Source organism: Moschus berezovskii, chromosome 10 (assembly GCF_049115385.1).
Source record: "Moschus berezovskii isolate FMDL1 chromosome 10, NW_MosBer_1.0, whole genome shotgun sequence".
Taxonomy (NCBI): Eukaryota; Metazoa; Chordata; class Mammalia; order Artiodactyla; family Moschidae; genus Moschus; species Moschus berezovskii.
In genome coordinates, this window is record NC_142469.1 from 18,951,678 (window position 1) to 18,970,630 (window position 18,953).

Below are 18,953 nucleotides of genomic sequence, written 5' to 3' on the forward strand. Positions count from 1 at the left end.
ATTGATCAAAGCAATGTATTTCACTGGTATTTGCCTTGAGGGATCTAAAAAGCAGAAATTTAAACTGGTGACTATATCACACGTGCCTTGAATTGTCAAACCGTGGGAGATGTTCTGATTGAAGGTATTTCCCATTTGACACACTTGGCTTATGCCATTTGGGGTAACCAGAACTATAATCAAAAGCTCCAATGATTGACAACAGTTGCTACCAGGACCTCTCTCAACAAAACATTACTTTTATAATAAATTCCATTATCTAACCGTCATGTCAGGTACTGACTCTTGAGGGCATGGCTTGGGCAAAAGAATTTATTTTAATGGAAGAAAATAGGGCATTCTTTCTTCTCTGTCACATTTCCTAAACACCTTAGGCTTTTTTCATTAATAATTCAATGAGAATTTGGAGCAAACTCTTTATCTGATTTTCCAGGTATGATCCTAAAGAAGAAGAAAACATGAAATGTTTCCCATAGTCTAGCCAATTATCTTCCCTTCATTGCTCACATTGCCTTGAATCCACAGGTACAAGGGTTGGTTTGAAAGGTCAGGAGCTGCCCAGGTGAAAGTTGACAGTAGCCCCTGTACACAGACGGCAAGGGGAGACAAAGGATAGAGGCGGAGCACTCCAGACTAGGGGAGCAGGTTTAATAAGTAAAGGGACTTACTTACAAGGTTTGTCGTGGGTGGGCCCAAGACCAAATGGTCTCCACATCCGCCTACCAGAATCACAAGAGTTTATACGAGGCCTTAACTGGGTACAGACTTATATTCAGTCCAGAAGTTTTCAACACCACCTCACTCTCTCAAAGTTGCATCCTTGAACATAGCTTCTAGTGTGAGAACGGTGGTGAAGGATATATTCCACAGATGGAGGATGGAGTGAGGAACCTCTAGTTGCCCAGATCCAGTGGAGAGTCAACTGGCAGTCATGTCTGTTGATGACCTTCTCCAACAATAGTGTTCTAACACAACTGTATAATAGCTCAAAGTAGGAGTAATCAAGACTTCCTGTCACTTGTGGCTCTTACAGAGGGAAAAGCAAACAAAAAGAGAGCGGTGACATCTGTCCTGGCTCTGCAACAAGGCAGACATGAAGTTCAATTACAGGTGCATTATTCAATCTTCATATAGTACTTCGATGTTTCAAATAAACTCTGGTGTGTAAAGGAAGAGAGTTCGTTCCACCTGAAATCATTCATTCAACACCACCTAAATACCAGTGCTCTGATGGCTGCTGGAAACATAAGTGAACAAAATAAATATAGTTCCTGCTCTTATATGAACGTGCTATCCAGTGGGAGGGGCTTCCCTGGTTCAGTAGAAAAGAATCTGCCTGCCATGCAAGAGAACCCAGGTTCAACCCCTGGGTCAGAAAGATCCCCTGAAGAAAGAAATGGCAACCCACTCCAGTATGTTTGCTTGGGAAATCTCTTGGACAGAGAAACCTGGTGGGCTACAGTCCCTGGCGTGTGACTTAGCTACTAAACCGCCTCCACCATCCAGTGGAAGAAGCAAATTGGGTAAGAAATTACTGGTATGATAGGCTTCCCAAGTGGCTCAGATAGTAAAGAATCTCCCCTTAATGCAGGAGACCCGGGTTTGATCCCTGGGTCAGGGAGAGCCTCTGGAGAAGGGAACGGCAACCCACTCCAATATTCTTGCCCGGAGAATTTCATGGACAGAGGCGCCTGATGGGCTACAGTCTGTGGGGTAGCGACTGACATACACACACATCAAAGGAAACATAAGTGGTATTAATGCACACTATAAGGATCTTGAACTTTGAAAGTGACAAAGAGGTGTCTGAAAGGAAGTGATTATTTCAACATCAGATTAAAGGATAAATAAGATGTGACAAAATCAAGAGAGCAGGCTCCAGATAAAGGAAATAGCGTGCATGAAGGCTCATGATTAAGAAGGGATAGAGCAGGAAGTTAAGTGTAGTTGGGGAAAATCAATTGAGATAAATGAGGTATCATGATGGGAAAAGTAGGAAGAGCCCAGATCCTTGGCACCTAAGTCTTGATAAGATATCCGAACTTGATACCACCAAAAATTTAAGAAATGCCATGATATGACCAGATTTGCATTCTTCACAATCATTTCAGCTGTTAAGCTATGAGAAAAGTGGATTGAACGGAGAAAAGTGGAATGAATGCAAAGAGATCAGGTGGAAGACTTCAGAAGAATCCAGACAAGACCCCGGGGCCCACAGGAAGAGAATGACAGGGGGGTTACTGGGAGGTGAGCAGCTGAAAGATGCTTAGGAAACAGAAAGAAGCCAATTTGGTGATTGATGGGATGTAGGAGGTGAGAGAAAGAGAAATCATGTCAGTCCCTGGTTGCGGGCTAAGCAACTGAGAGGGTGGTGGAACCACTCACCAAATCAAGAAACTTGCAGAAAGAAGACGGTGTGAAAAAGAGTGAGGGATTTCACTTCATGCATAATAAATTTGAAATGCTTGTAAAACATCCAATAAGAGACATATCAAGGCAGTTAGATACACATGCCTTGAGGATCAGAAGCAAAGTCTGGGCTAGAAATACAGTTTTGGAATAAAAACTATATCCAAAATCAAAGAGAGAGAGTGTAAAATTTTCCCATTCCCATAATATGACTCACCTGAAGAATACATTTAAATTATACATGTTCTTAAGCCTCCATCTCCAACATGCAGGATCAGAATCTCTAGGTCTTGTTAGACTCATTAGCTATACTTCTTAATTACCTACGGACTTTTAAAATCCTTATCATCAGACCTCACTCTAGTCCAATTAACCAGAATTTATGAGGGTGGTATTCAGACATGAAGATTTTTTTTTTTAATTCCCCAGGTGGGTAGACAGAAGTCAAGCGTTACAGCTCTAGGAATATGCCTAGTGATCTATATAATCATGAAAGCATCCAGATTATACAATGATCAGTCAGATTTCAGTTTCATGCTTTCAGACACCTTCATTCAGGTCCCTGTTCAAAGAAGCATATTCTACCACCCTACCTAAACCAGAACCTACACCCAGCAGTATCTATCCTTTAGCCCTGCTCCACCTTCCCCAGAGCACTTATCATCCTCTGTTATGCTTGACTTTATTAGGTAACACTAATAATTAAAGCATATACAAAATCTCACTCAAAAAAAAAAAAATGTGAGCCCCATGAGGGTAAGGACTTTGCCTATTCTTTCCTATATTCACTATAGAATCCCAGCACCATTTCTAACAGTACCTACCACTGACTAGTTGCTTAATCCAAATCTGTGAAAGGAATGAAAAGGGATTCAGAGTTCAAAGAGTAGAGATGTTCCTTTCATTGAAACAGGAGAAAAGGGTGAGTCCAGATGCAAGTGTTTTTGTAACCTTGGTGCTAGAAAAGTGAGGTTCTAGTTTGGCTTCTCATTTCAATATGAAATAGCTGTTTCTATAAGAAGTAACAAGAAATCAAGTGAACAGGATGAGGTACAGGGTTGGAATTTGGAAATTTTTGAAAAGAATCGAGAATATGGCTAGCCAAATTACTCTGTTGTCAGGCAAGTTGAGGTTGGTCACAATGAATTTACAGACTTGACCATCTGCCCCAAAGGCTGATTTTGCCCTACCGTGCTAAGTACCCTGGGTACAGTCATGGTGATCCCAAGCAGTTGACATAATCTGGAGTTAAGTTTTTAATATATAGATATGACATAAAAATAAAGGAGCAAGGGAGTTTGGCTCATCTGGATAATTGGGCTATTAAATAGGACTTTTCCCTTTGACTCAGAAGTTGACAAATGGCCATAAAGATAAAAATAACCATTAAGTACCACCCATGGTCTAGAGAGTCATAAAGCATATTCCATTGGGACTTTCAAGAATTTATAGAACTGGCTCTTCCATCCAAAGTGTGACTCCATCACACCGAAGCAGTCTACATTTGCAAAAGAAAGAATCAAGAAGAATCCATGGAAGCAGGGGAACTTTGGTGTAGGGCAGAGAGTTGGGGCTTTTACTTTCTATTATAGAAAGAGTGCTTCAAACCTTCACCCAGTGAGCCACATGAGGAAAGCGCTAAGAAAACAGTTCATAGAGACTGAGGAGTGTCTTCAAGAAGAGCACATTATTCCATCGGTGGTTATGTATTACACGGTGAACTTGCTGACCTAACTTATATGCCTATGTGCTTGAATGAAGGGAAAGGCATGGGAGGCAGCAAGGAAACAAGATGTCAAATTTGTGGGAACAGACTTCCATTTTTCATTTGGCTTGACAAGGAAACCTGAGTCTCCTGTGGTCAGATGGGTGCCAGACTTGAGCCATCTTACTAGAATACCCCTTAATAAGACTTTAGGTTTGGGGAGAGGATCTGAGAAGCAAGTAGCTATAAAATATTCCATAGCGACAAAAGGCTGAGAGGAGGTTGGGCGTGATCATTCTAGAGATAACTGGTAGTGGACAGAGCCCCAGAGGCTCCTCTGAAGGCCAAACACAGGTCCCCAATAAGAGGAGCAGCATTAGGACACCATCTTGCAGTGAGCATTGACATTCAAGAGAGGATTCTAGCAGCACATATTAAGTGGAGACAATCTTAACCTCCTTTTTCTCTAGTTCTCATCCCCTAGCTGAACTCTGAAGAAGCTGAGTGAAAGCACAGACGTACTGTCTCTACAGTTCAAGTCCTAAGTTCTGACTGCAAGTTTAAAAGGAAAAGGAATACTAAATTAGATTTGAGATTAATGTTTTCAAGTGGATTAAATTATACTGGACTGGACTGGCGGATTCATGCTTATTCATGCATTAGTTCAAGTATTCATGCTTGAAATAATCTAAAAGCAATAGGTTTTGTAATAAGGTATGTGAAGGGACAGGAAAATAATATCCAACAGAACATAACTGAAAAATAAAGGAAAATAAGCTTGGAGTTCAGGCAGTTCATTAAACTGGGTATGTTACCAAGACATGAAATCCAAAGTGTGTAAAGAAGAGAGTGAAGATGGGGAGGTGCTGATGGATGGAAGATCATAGAAGCCTCACAGCCCTGAGTGTCATGATGAAGCTGAAAAGAGCTCCAGTGGGGGTACTTAGGCAGGTGAGCTGGAAACTGAAGAAGAGTGGCCTGTCTAAATCAATGATTTCAAAGTAATGGCAGTTTGATTCAAGTCCAAGAACTTCAAGAGACTGAGTAGCTGAGAGTAAAAGAAAAGGATCGTGAAGATGAACAGGTCAAATAGCTGAGATAATGTTATATTTGTCATCAAACATGGATGCTTGAGACACCCAGAAGATGGCAGACGCTGGGGTGAATAAAAACACTGATGGCCCTCTACTAAAGCTCCTACTGATTGGGGTGGACGAAGCACAAGCTGGAATCAAGATTGCCGGGAGAGATATCAATAACCTCAGATATGCAGATGACACCACCCTTATGGCAGAAAGTGAAGAGGAACTAAAGAGCCTCTTGATGAAAGTGAAAGAGGAGAGTGAAAAAGTTGGCTTAAAGCTCAACATTCAGAAAACTAACGTTATGGCATCTGGTCCCAATCACTTCATGCAAATAGATGGGGAAACTGGAAACAGTGTGAAACTTTATTTTGGGGGGCTCCAAAATCACTGCAGATGGTGACTGAAGCCATGAAATTAAAAGACGCTTACTCCTTGGAAGGAAAGTTATGACCAACCTAGATAGCATATTAAAAAGCAGAGATACCACTTTGTCAACAAAGGTCCGTCTAGTCAAGGCTATGGTTTTTCCAGTAGTCATGTATGAATGAGAGAGTTGGACTATAAAGAAAGCTGAGCACCAAAGAATTGATGCTTTTGAACTGTGGTGTTGGAGAAGACTCTTGAGAGTCCCTTGGACTGCAAGGAGATCCAACCAGTCCATTCTAAAGGAGATCAGTCCTGGGTGTTCATTGGAAGGTCTGATATTGAAGCTAAAACTCCAATACTTTGGCCACCGGATGGGAAGAACTGACTCATTTGAAAAGACCCTGATGCTGGGAAAGATTGAGGGCAGGAGGAGAAGGGGACAACAGAGGATGAGATGGTTGGATGGCATCACCAACTCAATGGACATGAGTTTGGGTGAACCCCGGGAGTTGGTGTTGAACAGGGAGGCCTGGCATGCTGCAGCTCATGGGGTCGTGAGCAAAGACTCAGACACGACTGAGCAACTGAACTGAACTGAACACAAGGAAAATACATGACAGTTATGGGAAGCTAGGTATCAGCCCCAAAGGAAAAAGGGACTTTACAGAAGGAAGGACTGTTGGCCTGGAAACAGTGCTGAGGAGTGAGGACACGTCTCCACCCACCAACTCTGGGAGGCATGTACTCTCTCATGGATATCTAAAGGGTCAAGCCAAGAGGTGCCAGGGTGGCATCCTGATTTGCAGAGACATCGGTAAACCACCTGAAGAGGGTTGAGCAGAGGACGTGACAAGGTCAGGTTTGCATTCTAGATAAATCACACTGGCCTGTGTACTTCTTTGAGGGCTCCAAGGTAACAGTGCCAAAACAGCTGCTATATGGTCATACCAATGGAATACAGATCTCTTGATGCATCAGGTTTGCACCTATCAACTACAAATTGGCACTTGTCATTTTACCTCTACGATGACTGAATCACAAATACTGCTGCAGCTACTGATCTTCAACGGCCCCCTGAGGGAGTTCAGGGCGGAGAACTGACATGAGGTAACGCTGTGTTTGGGGCGGGAGGAGGTGTGAGCTGGCAGAACAGGTCCTCAGATAGTCAGATATTTTCAGGAGCCGTTATTTGAGCTCAATTCTTGTATCTCTTCATATCTAGAAAAGCACTAAAACCCTTCCTGGTAATGACTGTTCCTCATGACTAGAAGAAAGCTTCACAAGACTAACAGAATCCTTGTGGAAAAATATGTACTTGATTGCATAGACTCCCCCTTCACCAAAATCACATATAACCGAGTTCTTCCCTCCTGCCTCTCTGGAGCGGGTTCTCAGAGCTGAGGCGCTCTCAGGTAGGACTCATTTTGCCCCAGATAAAGCTTAACTCACCTTCCCTGATAGTTAGTTGGTAAACAATCCACCTGCAATGCAGGAGACCCTGGTTCGATTCCTGGGTTGGGAAGATCCCCTGAAGGAGGGATAGGCTACCCATTCCAGTATTCTTGGGCTTCCCTTGTGGCTCAGCAGGTAAAGAATCTGCCTGCCATGTGGGATTCATGCCTGCCATCCATCTACCCACTCCATTATTCTGGCCTGGAGAATTCCATGGACTGAGCGAATTTCACTTTCACTTTTCACAATTCTCATGTTGTTTTTTTTAAGTCGACTAAGTCTACAGGAAAAAAGACCATTTAAGAGACTGCGATTACACTCTTGATAAGAGATCCCAAGGGTCTAAAATTGAGTAGTAACAATAGGGTGATTAAGATATGTATGTAGGAGCTCAGTCAGACTTGATGAATTGGATGTGAAAAGTGAAAGGGGAAAAGAGTTTGCAATGACTCTAAATTCTAGCCTCAGAAACTGGTGGTTGACGGGGACAATGGCGGAAAATCAGATTTATGAGGTATCTTAGGATTTTAGGGCTTCCCTGTTGGTTCAGTCAGTAAAGAACCCACCTGTAATGCAGGAGACTGCCTGCAATATAGGAGACCAGGGTTCGATCTTATACTGATGAGGTGAGTCTGTTTCTTCCCACTTAAAGTGAAGACTTGGACTGGGATGGTCTCAGGGGTCTCCTTCAATTTTAAAATGTATGTATCGGAAATTACAGGTGAATACTATGAATTTGGCGACCTGCTTAAAACCTCCTAATCAAACAATACAATCATTTATCATCTAGTCCTTTTGATCTTGGTCTCCAGGAAGTATTTAAACCTTATGTTTTACTCTGCGGAAAATTTTCTTTCAATACTTCTCTCTTCAATTGATGTTGGTTCTTTCAAATGAACATTGTTTTCTTTGGTATTTAAAATAATGTATTCATAAAATGTACAAAATACAAAATAAAGGTATTCATAAAATATACAAAAGAAGGTATCACTAAGGAATTACTCTTTTTATAGTTAAACACGCTATTGAGTAAAGTATGGTATAGGAGGGGAGGAGGCAATGGCACCCCACTCCGGTACTCTTGCCTGGAAAATCCCATGGACAGAGGAGCCTGGTGGGCTGCAGTCCATGGGGTCGCTAAGAGTCGGACACATCGGAGCGACTTCGCTTTCACTTTTCACTTTCATGCATTGGAGAAGGAAATGGCAACCCACTCCAGTGTTCTTGCCTGGAGAATCCCAGGGACGGGGGAGCCTGGTGGGCTGCCGTCTATGGGGTCGCACAGAGTCGGACACGACTGACGTGACTTAGCAGCAGCAGCATGGTATAGGAGAGTGAGTAGTGCATGTGAAATCATGTGACTTGTTAAAGGTTGGTTGTTTGGCGTCTCCTAGGATACGTAGTTGTTTTTCCACCAACCCACACATCCTCTACATTCCTAATAAAGCCTTCAAAATCTGCTGGGCCTTTCAAGGCTCTCTCACTACTTTCTATGACTTCACCATATCATTAAAAATCTAACATTATTTACCATAATTTAATAGTAACAAGCTTTGTAACCGTATCCAAGGATATGAACTTGTTTGTTGTAACAACGGCCTGAATAGTCCCAAAGGACATTAAAGAAAAAACATACCATGTCAAATTTTCAGTAGTTTTATTGAAAAATGCCTCTTTTGTTTCAGAAATAAATAATATAAGGCAGTGAAATTCACAATCTGCAGTTAAAATATAAAAGCAGCAATTCTATGTTCATAGTCTTGCAAACATTTTCCAACTGCTTTTGATAACTAAGAAACATTATGTTCTGGAAAAAAAAAAAGTTCATACTAAATATACAACACAAACATGCAATTCCATCTCTGCAGAATAATCTGCAATTTGGCATAAATGTTAGCGTGTCTAAAACAAGGAGGTTTAAGGCAATATGGAACTGTATCCAGTTGATACAATGACTTCAGCTACATGGCTTAAGGTCTGTGGTTTTTAAAAAGAGATGTATAAGAGCATTCTATGCCCTAATGCATGACAGAGAATAGAAGAGGAAGATAAACAGTTGCAATCGAGTGACTTTTCCCTCTTTTTTGGTTTTACGAGGGAAACTGCTTGGATGGGGATGTAACTGAATTGCAGGGAAGTATTGGAAGAGATAAACTGCCCTCCCGAAATACACCGTCGCTCTGGGTTCCAGGACTTAACTGCTTAACTGAGGCTGCCTGCTGAGCTACCTAATTAAGGCACAAGGCACGTTCTCTCCCCGCAGCTTTGTGAACAAACGATCCTGCAAGCAACTTCAAGGGCAAAGGTAAAAGATTTCTACAGACTGCGCGAGCAGCAAGCTAGTAGGCTTCCTGCAGGAACAAGGTTCGCTAACAGTCAGAAAGGGTACTCTCCGATGAAGCAACGCTGGAAGAAACGTGGAAGGTAAGACGTCCACTGCTCCGTCTGACCTGTAAAAGGGAATCCGAACGCCTCCCCGCAGCCCGGCCGCGCGGCGCAAGCGCGCGGGGTCAGGGTCACTGCCGGGGGCGGCGGGGCAGGGCGCGCCGCCAGCGCGCGTGGGGAGGATGCTCGCCTGCGGGCTCGTCGGCGCCGTAGTCCTCGTACTCGTCCGCTGTCCGCTCTGGCTCCACCGGCACGATGAAGGGCTCGCGCTCGGGCAAGTAGGCCCCGCCCTCGGGCACGTAGGGCTCTGTCCGATTCAACATTACAGTTATGGCATGATTTGGAAGGAATACACACACACCAAAAGCTAAACCATCACCCGAGAGGACTGCACTCCAGTCTTAATCTCATGACTACAAAAGCAGAGAAATTACAACGTTCTGATTCCTTCCATTTGCAGAGAGAATTTGGTGATCTGAAATGGCACTTGTTTGTAACCTTCAGAGGTCCAGCAATAAACACAATCATTGCACAAACACCTGGGAAGGGTCAGCCGCTGGGCCAAAGAAAACTGTCAGCCAGCCTAGGTAGGATTTTTTTTTTTGCAAATCCCCAAGTAACTTCATGACTTCGAATTCCTCAGTTCAGAGAACCACTGGGAAAGATGAGGAGGTGACGGGGAAGTTATATTAGCTCCTTAAAACTGAACTCTGGAGGCGAAAATCAATTGTCACCAAGTAATATACAGTACATGACGTTTTCTGTGGCTGTCTGGCCCACAGCCTGAGTTACAACCGGTGGGTGAGGACCACCCGTGACGACAGCAAAACAGGAAGAAAAAAAGGGTTCTAAAACTTTGGTTTGAAAGGGGCAATTACAAAAACCCAAATGAGAGTACATGTACAAAAGGTAATCAGACGTCGCTAACAAGCAAGAGATGAGGAGATTCTAATTCGATGTTATTCCGGCAGAGAGCAAGCGGCAGGCAGAAGCTGACTGTAGAATTGTTAAGTGATTTTAGTGGACAGTATCACATACAAATCATTTACAAGCCATAATTAGTTTATTATTTACATAAGGTACTTCTCTTTAACCAGGTTAATTGTTTTTCCCGAAATGGCATCATCTCCGCGGTTAGTAGTTTTATTATGCGCCTCTTTCACAACCGAGGCGCCTCATGAGCTGTGTTTGAACTTTTTTTTTAAATAATATTTTCCTACATTATTACTGAAATGCATCAGGCTTATAAACTAACACCACTGCTTTTGTCTCATTCAAGTTAGTATAAAGAGTCTCCACCCTCCTTTATGATGTCCACCCGGTTCCTTAACCAGATCTGTGGTGAGATTCCATACAGACTCATTTTCTAATAAGCACGTGCGCAAACATCTCAGAAACAGGATTTTCATGTATTCAAACTGTAAGCAGCACTGGCGACTTAGAAAATTTGTTAGCCGGAACCTGAAACAGGTCAAAGATGATAGTTTTTAAAAGTTGAATTACTATGCAAAAAAAAAATATCTATACACATTCATTTAAGTATGTAATGGTTAAATTATATATGTATATATCCATATATTTCAAGTTACTCATACATACCAGAAGGCAGAGGTAATTCAAATTTCTTTTATAAAGAGTGAAATTGCAATTTGGTGAATGGTTTGCATAAGAAATTTAAGATTCATGATTACTTTTGGTCATAGGTAAGTATGCACATAAATATACAGATATATAGATATTTAGATATTCAACTACTCATGCACTACTTGCTAGTAGCCAACCATATCAAACAGCAGTATCATTTTTAAAACTTGCAAGATGCTTGAGGGTGCACTGATGAAAAAGGTCACTGCTGACCACTGCCCACAGCATTAATGTTTTAATTTCTGGATCAGCATATTGCCTCTGTCCCCATATTTCCCAAATTCAGGCTTAAGAGACTTCTGCCTCCTGTAATTGCCAAATTGTCAAATATTAGAATTTCGTGACCAACTCTTGAAAACTTAGAGTTTATAAAATACTAATTCCATGGACAAAGTGAAATAGTGAAGTATTTTCAGTTGCCTCCACTATGTTATCAAATAGCCTACCTACACATTAGATTCCCAAAACAAATTTTATATATAATCTTGGCATTCTACAGTTGTACTCAACAAATCCCTGTTCCCAACCTTTAGGCAAAAATTAATAATAATAATAATAACATTCTTTGAACTATCAGGAGAAATAGAGAAGTTTGTGTTGTGATTTGATAAATGCAGAAGTATAGAAAGAAGGAGAAAATAATTATTCAACTCCTATCAGTGAAATAATGTCATAAAATTAACATTGATTCTTTAGAGAGAGACTATTACTGCATAATCAAAACACACAACTGAAGAGTGTTGCTATCTTCAAGAAATCCTCAAATCAACTTTTCTTCAATCCTAGGGAACTTTATTTCCATATAGGTTTTTTTAATTCAGTTGAATTTGGGTCCCTATAATGGCAACAACATACCTGGATAGCCTTGTCCGTTGTATGGGATGCTGGCACACTGCGATGAGTCACAGTATCCAGGAGGACCTGGGGGGCCTCGGATACCTGAGTTTCCAGGACGACCAGGGGGACCTGGAGGACCTCTGGAACCTGTGGACCCTGGTGGACCTGTTCTCGATTCTCCTTGAGGACCTATTGTGGGTTTAAGACAAATATTGCCCCTCTTGTTAAATGCATCTCCTAAGGCGGTCAGCAATATTTTGGCACCTCCACTGTTTCAAGACCAGATGATTCTCTATCATATGGTAAGAAAATATTTCCTTAGAAATCACCAGTATGAAGCAATGTTATTTCTGAATCTACTGATGGTTAACACAAATGTAAAGATGTAACTTCCAGGGCTGACCATGGTTGCAAGGGTCTCATGGACCTTATAGTGAAGAAAACAATTCATTCTCAATCTAGTAAACAAAATGCATAGAAAAACTTCTTTCCTTCGAAAACATCAATAAAAAAACCTGTGAATGAAATCTTGGGATGTGTCAGGATTTCTAAGGAGGATATATTTCCTCAGTCCATTAGCAATAGTCTATTAGTCTATTAGCATCTTGAAGAACAGCGGAAGGAACAGGAAATGACACCATCATTAACAGTTATGAGGCCAAACAAAACAAATAGGGAAAAAAAAATACGAATCCCATAAAAAGACAACAGCATCCCTCTGTCACTAAAAACCTCATATATTAAAGTTAGAGTAAATCTTAAATAGAATGTGCTGAAACTTTTTTTTTAACAAAACATAAAAATGAAGAGGATCAAGAGGAACTTCTTACTCAAATATATACCATGATGATCAGCCTGCCTGAAGCTCACAGGATGAGTTTGTGCCTCTGAGGAGGCCTGTGTGCTTTCTCAGTACTTACATATTCTTTTGTTTGATGTACCAGCAAAACCTACCTGGGGGGCCAGGCAGCCCTCGAGGTCCTGGAGATCCAATACCCCTTTCACCTTTCTCTCCCGGCAAACCTAAGCAAGGACAAAATGGGAAAACAGAGAGGGAAAATTATGTGGGAAAAATGTAGTTTTCATCGGAACCGATAATACTTGATTCAAGTAATTCATTTCCCTTAGTAAATGCAGAACCCAATTTTTCACAGAAGTCCACTTTCTAAGCCAAAATTCTTTCTAGACATTTGTGTAATTCCAGATTCATGGCCAAGAAACAAATCTGGCTACAAGTCAGGGGAAAAATTATTTGAAGAAAACAAGCATGTCGAATATATTATTTTAGAAACACTAATTAAGAACAGAAATCTTGAATAAAGAATTAGAACCCACTGAAGACATCTCAAAGGTACCTTAGCTTCAGTAACCCTATGAGGATGGCATCTAAACCATCAGAATTATAGAAGCATCTAGGTTTTCCCCAAGATGTTAACCACTACTTTCACAAAGGCAGTCCCCAGCATGCTGAAACATCTGGAATCAGATAATCTTGTTTTTCTTCTTTTCCTTCAATTACACTTATCTACCATGAAATTAAAGCCAAATAAACACATAAGACCAGTTCCAGACCCTGAGTAAAGGAACCAGAAGAATTTGGATCTAAAATCATAAGGCTGCTTACATTCAGTTGCTGCCCAGCTCTTGCCAGTCAAAACAATTAATAAGGTTTTAGTGCCTGATTCCCTTTGCCAAGAAACAATTTTGCTCGCTAACAACAATCAGAAAATGGCATTGTCTTGACCGAGATCTCCTGACAAAATCTTCCTGTTTTCTAAGATAAGGATCTCTATAGCCTGCAGCTGCCTAGAAAGAAAAACAGGTTCAGGGATGTGTGGCTCTTCTGGGGCTGTCCAAACAAGACCAGCGACGTTTGCCAAGCTCAGCCTTCCACGTGCTTTCGGCCCAGCTTCTACACTTAGAGATTCCTTCCTTGATGCCTAGGCAGCAGCCGAGAATGCCTACCTCGTTCCCCGGGGGGCCCCTGCATCCCTGGTGTGCCTGGGAAGCCGGGCCGCCCCCCAGGTCCTGGCTCTCCTCTGGCTCCTGCACTGCCGGGGGGACCCGGGGGGCCTGGAGGGCCTGGCTGGTTGCGACTAGAGTGGTAATCGTTTGGAATCTGGTTCAGCATCTGATTGAATCTGTTCATCTGACCTAAAAATTAAAATAAGACTTATTAGTCAGAAACCCAGAAAGGAAGGGATGAGAACATGAAGCAGATTTCTCTTAGTATTTAGTGACATTCATCTCTGTTCCTGCCCCCTCCGGCAAACATTTTAATTAGAATCCCAACCCTAAAATAAAACACTCCAGTCATCCCAGACAAAATGATCCCTGATAAAAACACCAAATACTGTCTAGTGAGCCATCAGCATTACTAAAAACATAAAAGACTTGTGAAAATTTAATGTGGTTCTGATATGAAGCCCCAAGGTTTTGCCCGATGATGTCAACTCAAAAGAGAACCTTTTTTTCAAATTAATAAATGACAGCATTTGTGTGTGTGTGCCTACAGAGGTGATAATCAGGCTTTAGTGTAAACTGGAATCACCTGTAGGATACATCAAACACTACAAATTTCTGGGTCTCATCTCCAAAGAGTGATTCACCAGCTTTATGGTGACTAAGGAACTCATTTCTCACACGCAGCATCAGGGACTCTAAAGCAGGTGCTCCTCGGAACCACCCTGGGAAACAGCTGGCCTAAAACTTCTGAAAAGGGGGGCCTTGTGTCGGGGGCCACGCTCAGTTTGCAGGCACTTGGCCTTATCACTTAATAAATTTCATGGAATAAGGAGAAAGAGTCCATGAATCAAAAGGAGGCAATAAAAAGTTCCCCATCAATGTGGACTTTTCAGAATCAAATTAATCTCCACAGTCCTCCTTCCTTAGGAGTTAGTAAAACTCAAACGTCATAACTTAAAAGATGCAATGATTGCTGCTTCAATGGATACCCAGTAAAAATTACTAATACTGAAACTGAAAGGCCCTTTTAAAATATGATTTTGTATCAGACTGAATATAAGGATAACTGGCTATTATTTTACCTTGGGTTACTGTTTTATCTTGATGACAGTCGTTAAAATATCATCAGCTTTATCTAACAGGATACAAAACTGAGGTTGTGAAAATGAAATAGAAACATCTATCTTAGAAAGTACATATCTTAGAAAATACTCTGCATTTTCCTGCAATTAACTTAAACACTCACATATTCAAAGGAAAAGAGATTTTACCACTGATCAGTTGTTCACAGACTTGTCTTGCAACTGCTCGCATCATGTTCTGGGAAGCAATGTCTCCCTAGTGAATTAAATCAGTAAGTACGATCAGCATATTATTTTCATAGTTCCAGAGTTCAATGTTTAACACACAAAATAAACTTGTAAGTCAAATTTTAAGAAATACATACTCTATCACCTTTCTCTCCTTTCAATCCTGATGGACCCTGAAATACAGGAATTTCAGATATTACAAACTGACAAACACGGTCTAAAATGACTTATGAATGGACATGATGAAAGACAGCAAGGTCTATTTTCTAACAAATTAACAAAATCACACATCATGTTCACATTGAAGTTACTCACATTTTGCTTGTCTGTAAAAAGGAATCTAATCTGTCACCCTGTCTCTCTCTCTCCCTCTCAGAAGCACGTGTCCTCCAAAATAGTGCTGAGATGTGAATTTTTTTATCACGTTTAGAAGTTATGTATTGTGCCTGCATTTTATGATGCCCATTCACAACAGAGATCTGGAACTGAAACACACATCACGTTGCCCTTGCTACCAATCTACCCTTCTTTCATGTCACTATGGCTGGGGAGCTCCGCTGGTATTGTAGGTTAATCTTGGTTCAGTTCTAGTAAGAACCCATAAGACCTCGTAATAGTAAGACCTTCCACCAATTCCCTAACATGCATCTCTAACTTCTTCTGGTGATTTTGTGCATTGAATATGAAAGGGCTACCTGCCTCACTTATTAAAGAACTTAATCCAAATGGTGGTCCCACATCCAAACACAACTACAGAACTTGTTGTTTTTCAGTTGCTAAGTTGTGTCCAACTCTTTGCAACCCCATGGACTGCAGAACACCAGGCTTCCCTGGCCTTCAGTATCTCCCTGAGCTTGCTCAAATTCACGTCCATTGAGTCAGTGATGCCATCCAACCATCTCATCCTCTGCTGCCCGCTTCCCTACTCTGTCAGGCCTCTCACTGGCCAAGAGAACACCTTGGAAAAATTCTTCCTTCTGGTGCAAGAAGTTTTTGTCTTTCTGTATATCTCCAGGCTACCCCCTGAAAGGAATACCCACACCGCTGACAAATCTAATGTTCAGATAACATCCCAAACTGCATCTTACCGTCTCCCAGACTTTTGCCTCAGCTCCTCAACATCCATCCAACTGGTCTTCCTTTCTCCCATTTTTGCCCCTTTCGAGTCTGTTCTCCATAGAGAAGCCAGACTGTTACTTTTAAGAGGAAAATCGGCCCATGTCACTCTTGACTCCAAGGGCTTCTTATCACACTTAGAGTAAGTGTGGGCTGGGTAGGCCACGCAATGGCCTCTGCCCAGCTACCTGACCTCGCCTCTCCTCACTTCCTTTGCTTCAGGCTCTCGGATCTCTCTGCTGTTCCATCCACACACCACACTCACCCTCCCTCAGCCTTTGTTCATCTTTCCCCACACCTGGAATAATGTTCCCGCAGATGCGCCCAACCTCACTGCACCTGCTCAGACAGGCTTCCTGAGCACTGCGTCTGAAATAGCCCGTTCACACCACCATAATGAGCCCCCAACCCCTCACTCTGTGTCTCTTTTTTCCATATCACTCATCATCACCAGAAACTATATTATGTATTTACATTTTTGGTCTATATCCCCCACTAGGATTTCCATGAGGGCAAGGACTTTGCCCTGTTTATGGTTTTATCCAGACCCTAGAATGCCAGCTAGCACAGTTAGGCACCAAACCAAAGGGTGTTGAGTAAATGAAGAAAAATATTCCATCAGCAGTTCTTGGAAACATCCACTATACATCAGGTATTATACATTAACAGGAAGACAACTCTTCATACAAGCACTAACGACAAGCTAACAGTGACTGAGCTAAGTTCCCTGCTAAGACCTTTATACACTCAAATGCTAGTTTTGGGTTTAGAAACTAAACGTAAAGAGAAGAGAGAAGAAAAGGAGAAGCAATTTACCACCTTAAAAGGATGGTTAAAGCAGGAAAATGGGATAGATAATGTCCAGATAAATGTCACCAAGTTGTAGTTCTAAGGAAACCTGGAGAGAGTCCAAAGTACTGGACTCTCATGGAAACATTATTTAGCTTGGGGCCTTTTATAAATTTTAGGGAATCTTTTTTGCATTAACTGCTACTTTGTTCCCATTTGTTGTTGTGTTTTTTTTTTTAATTTACTGCCTCTCTGAGATTGGTCTAGTATATATGATTTAGAGCTCATCTTTATTGACAGTATCTTGAGATCTCATTTCAAGTAAAGGAAGTAGAATTTTCTTTCAGGTTTCTAGCTGCAACCATCAGTTACATCAGTGATATTCTTATGTTAGACTCTATTTTGGTCATCATAAAAAGAAATAGAATTCTGAATGGGTTGGAAAGTTCTGTGTACTTTTAACCACTCTTGTGAAGTTTCTGCCGTGATTCATTAATGAAAAGAGAGTAATAAAGTCATGTGCTAGAGTATACACAGAGTATGAGGCATATCAGGAGGCCTTTCATCTTTATGCGACTTGCTTAATTTTATGTAAACATAGAAGGCAGGCCATGTCACATAAAGATTCTATCCTAAGTTAGTTTGACATTAAACTTTTTTATTTTAGCTTGGGTTTATACTTTTTTTTTTTAACTTGGACAATACTTAAGAAGAGAAAAGTTCCATTCAGAGAACAGCTCTCATAGGTGTGTCATTACTAATATCGGACTTCATGATCTTTGAAATAAATTTTTGCATTTCAGAATTCTACTGAGACAAAAAACTGCTTAAAATAAGTTTATTCTTCATAGACACAAATAGGGAAGAGCATGTAAGGAAGAATATGGAGCCCAACAGTCATTACAAATATGTATTCAGTCGCTCAGTCATGCCCGACTCTTTGCGACCCCATGGACTGTAGCCCGCCAGGCTCCTCTGTCCACGGAATTTTCCAGGCAAGAAAACTGGAGGGGATCCATTTCCTACTCCAGGGGGTCTTCCCAACCCAGGGATCAAACTCCTGTCTCTTGCATGGGCAGGCAGATTCTTTACCACTAGCACCACCTGGGAAGCATTACAAATACTTCTAATTCAGTTTTGGAGATACAAATTTGAAAATAGAAGATATGCATTATACCAGCTCAACTATTATTTTAACCAAAACATCTGATAAAAAGAAAGTTAAACTGGATATGAGTTGGAGCAGGGCAGTGTAAAAAAGTAAGACAATGGATTAGATAAATTCTTTTAATTCTGGGGCTAATGCTCTAGCATCCGCAACAGAAGAGGAAAGAGCGAGTGGCATGGCCACAGGAGGCTCACAAAGGGTTAACTTCTGCAGAGCATCCATGGAGACGCCATGCACCATCATGTGTTTTTCTATCTTAAGCTGCATACCGCTCCTAAATAAAAAGAATGATTCTGCTGACCCAGCTCTGAGTGTTTATACAGTGCAGAAATATGTGTCTTGGCTCATAATCCCATTCTCCTTTTAAAGAAACCCTATGACCACAATTTTCATCCCAGAATTATAACTTGGAGAGAAAAATTTTAGAACTAGTACCAAGTTAAATCCGTGGGTTTAGCATAGTTTCAACAAATGCTTCAAACATATTACAGCAGAGATAACATAAATATGCCATAGTCTTACAGTCTCTTCATCACTCACAGTGGAATGACTAGGCATGCAAGCCATCCACTTACTGGTCTGCCGTGATCTCCGGGCTTTCCTGGTTTCCCACTTGGTCCTGAGACTCCTGGAGAGCCTGGGCTTCCCTACAACACACAGGCAGAGAAACAAAAGGTTACCATGAAAGAGGAATCCCATGTAAACTAAAAAAGCACGGAGGG

General features: G+C 41.5%; 1 protein-coding gene across 3 annotated transcripts in view; it reads right to left on the reverse strand.

Annotated features, from left to right (window-relative positions):
- Window positions 1-9,382: 9,382 nt before the first annotated feature.
- Window positions 9,383-18,953, reverse strand: part of COL12A1 (collagen type XII alpha 1 chain) — a 116,916-nt gene continuing 107,345 nt past the window's right edge. For 2 of the 3 annotated variants that reach the window (XM_055432808.2, XM_088840539.1), the window contains 7 exons: window positions 18,807-18,878; window positions 15,296-15,331; window positions 15,120-15,186; window positions 13,849-14,037; window positions 12,838-12,906; window positions 11,902-12,072; window positions 9,383-9,709 (listed from right to left, as the gene is read on the reverse strand). In XM_055432808.2, the coding sequence (XP_055288783.2) occupies window positions 9,534-9,709; window positions 11,902-12,072; window positions 12,838-12,906; window positions 13,849-14,037; window positions 15,120-15,186; window positions 15,296-15,331; window positions 18,807-18,878 (780 nt within the window). In that variant the 3' untranslated portion in view covers window positions 9,383-9,533. Of the gene's footprint in view, window positions 10,864-11,901; window positions 12,073-12,837; window positions 12,907-13,848; window positions 14,038-15,119; window positions 15,187-15,295; window positions 15,332-18,806; window positions 18,879-18,953 lie in introns of all 3 variants that reach the window. The other variant, XM_055432809.2, reaches the window with a different exon arrangement.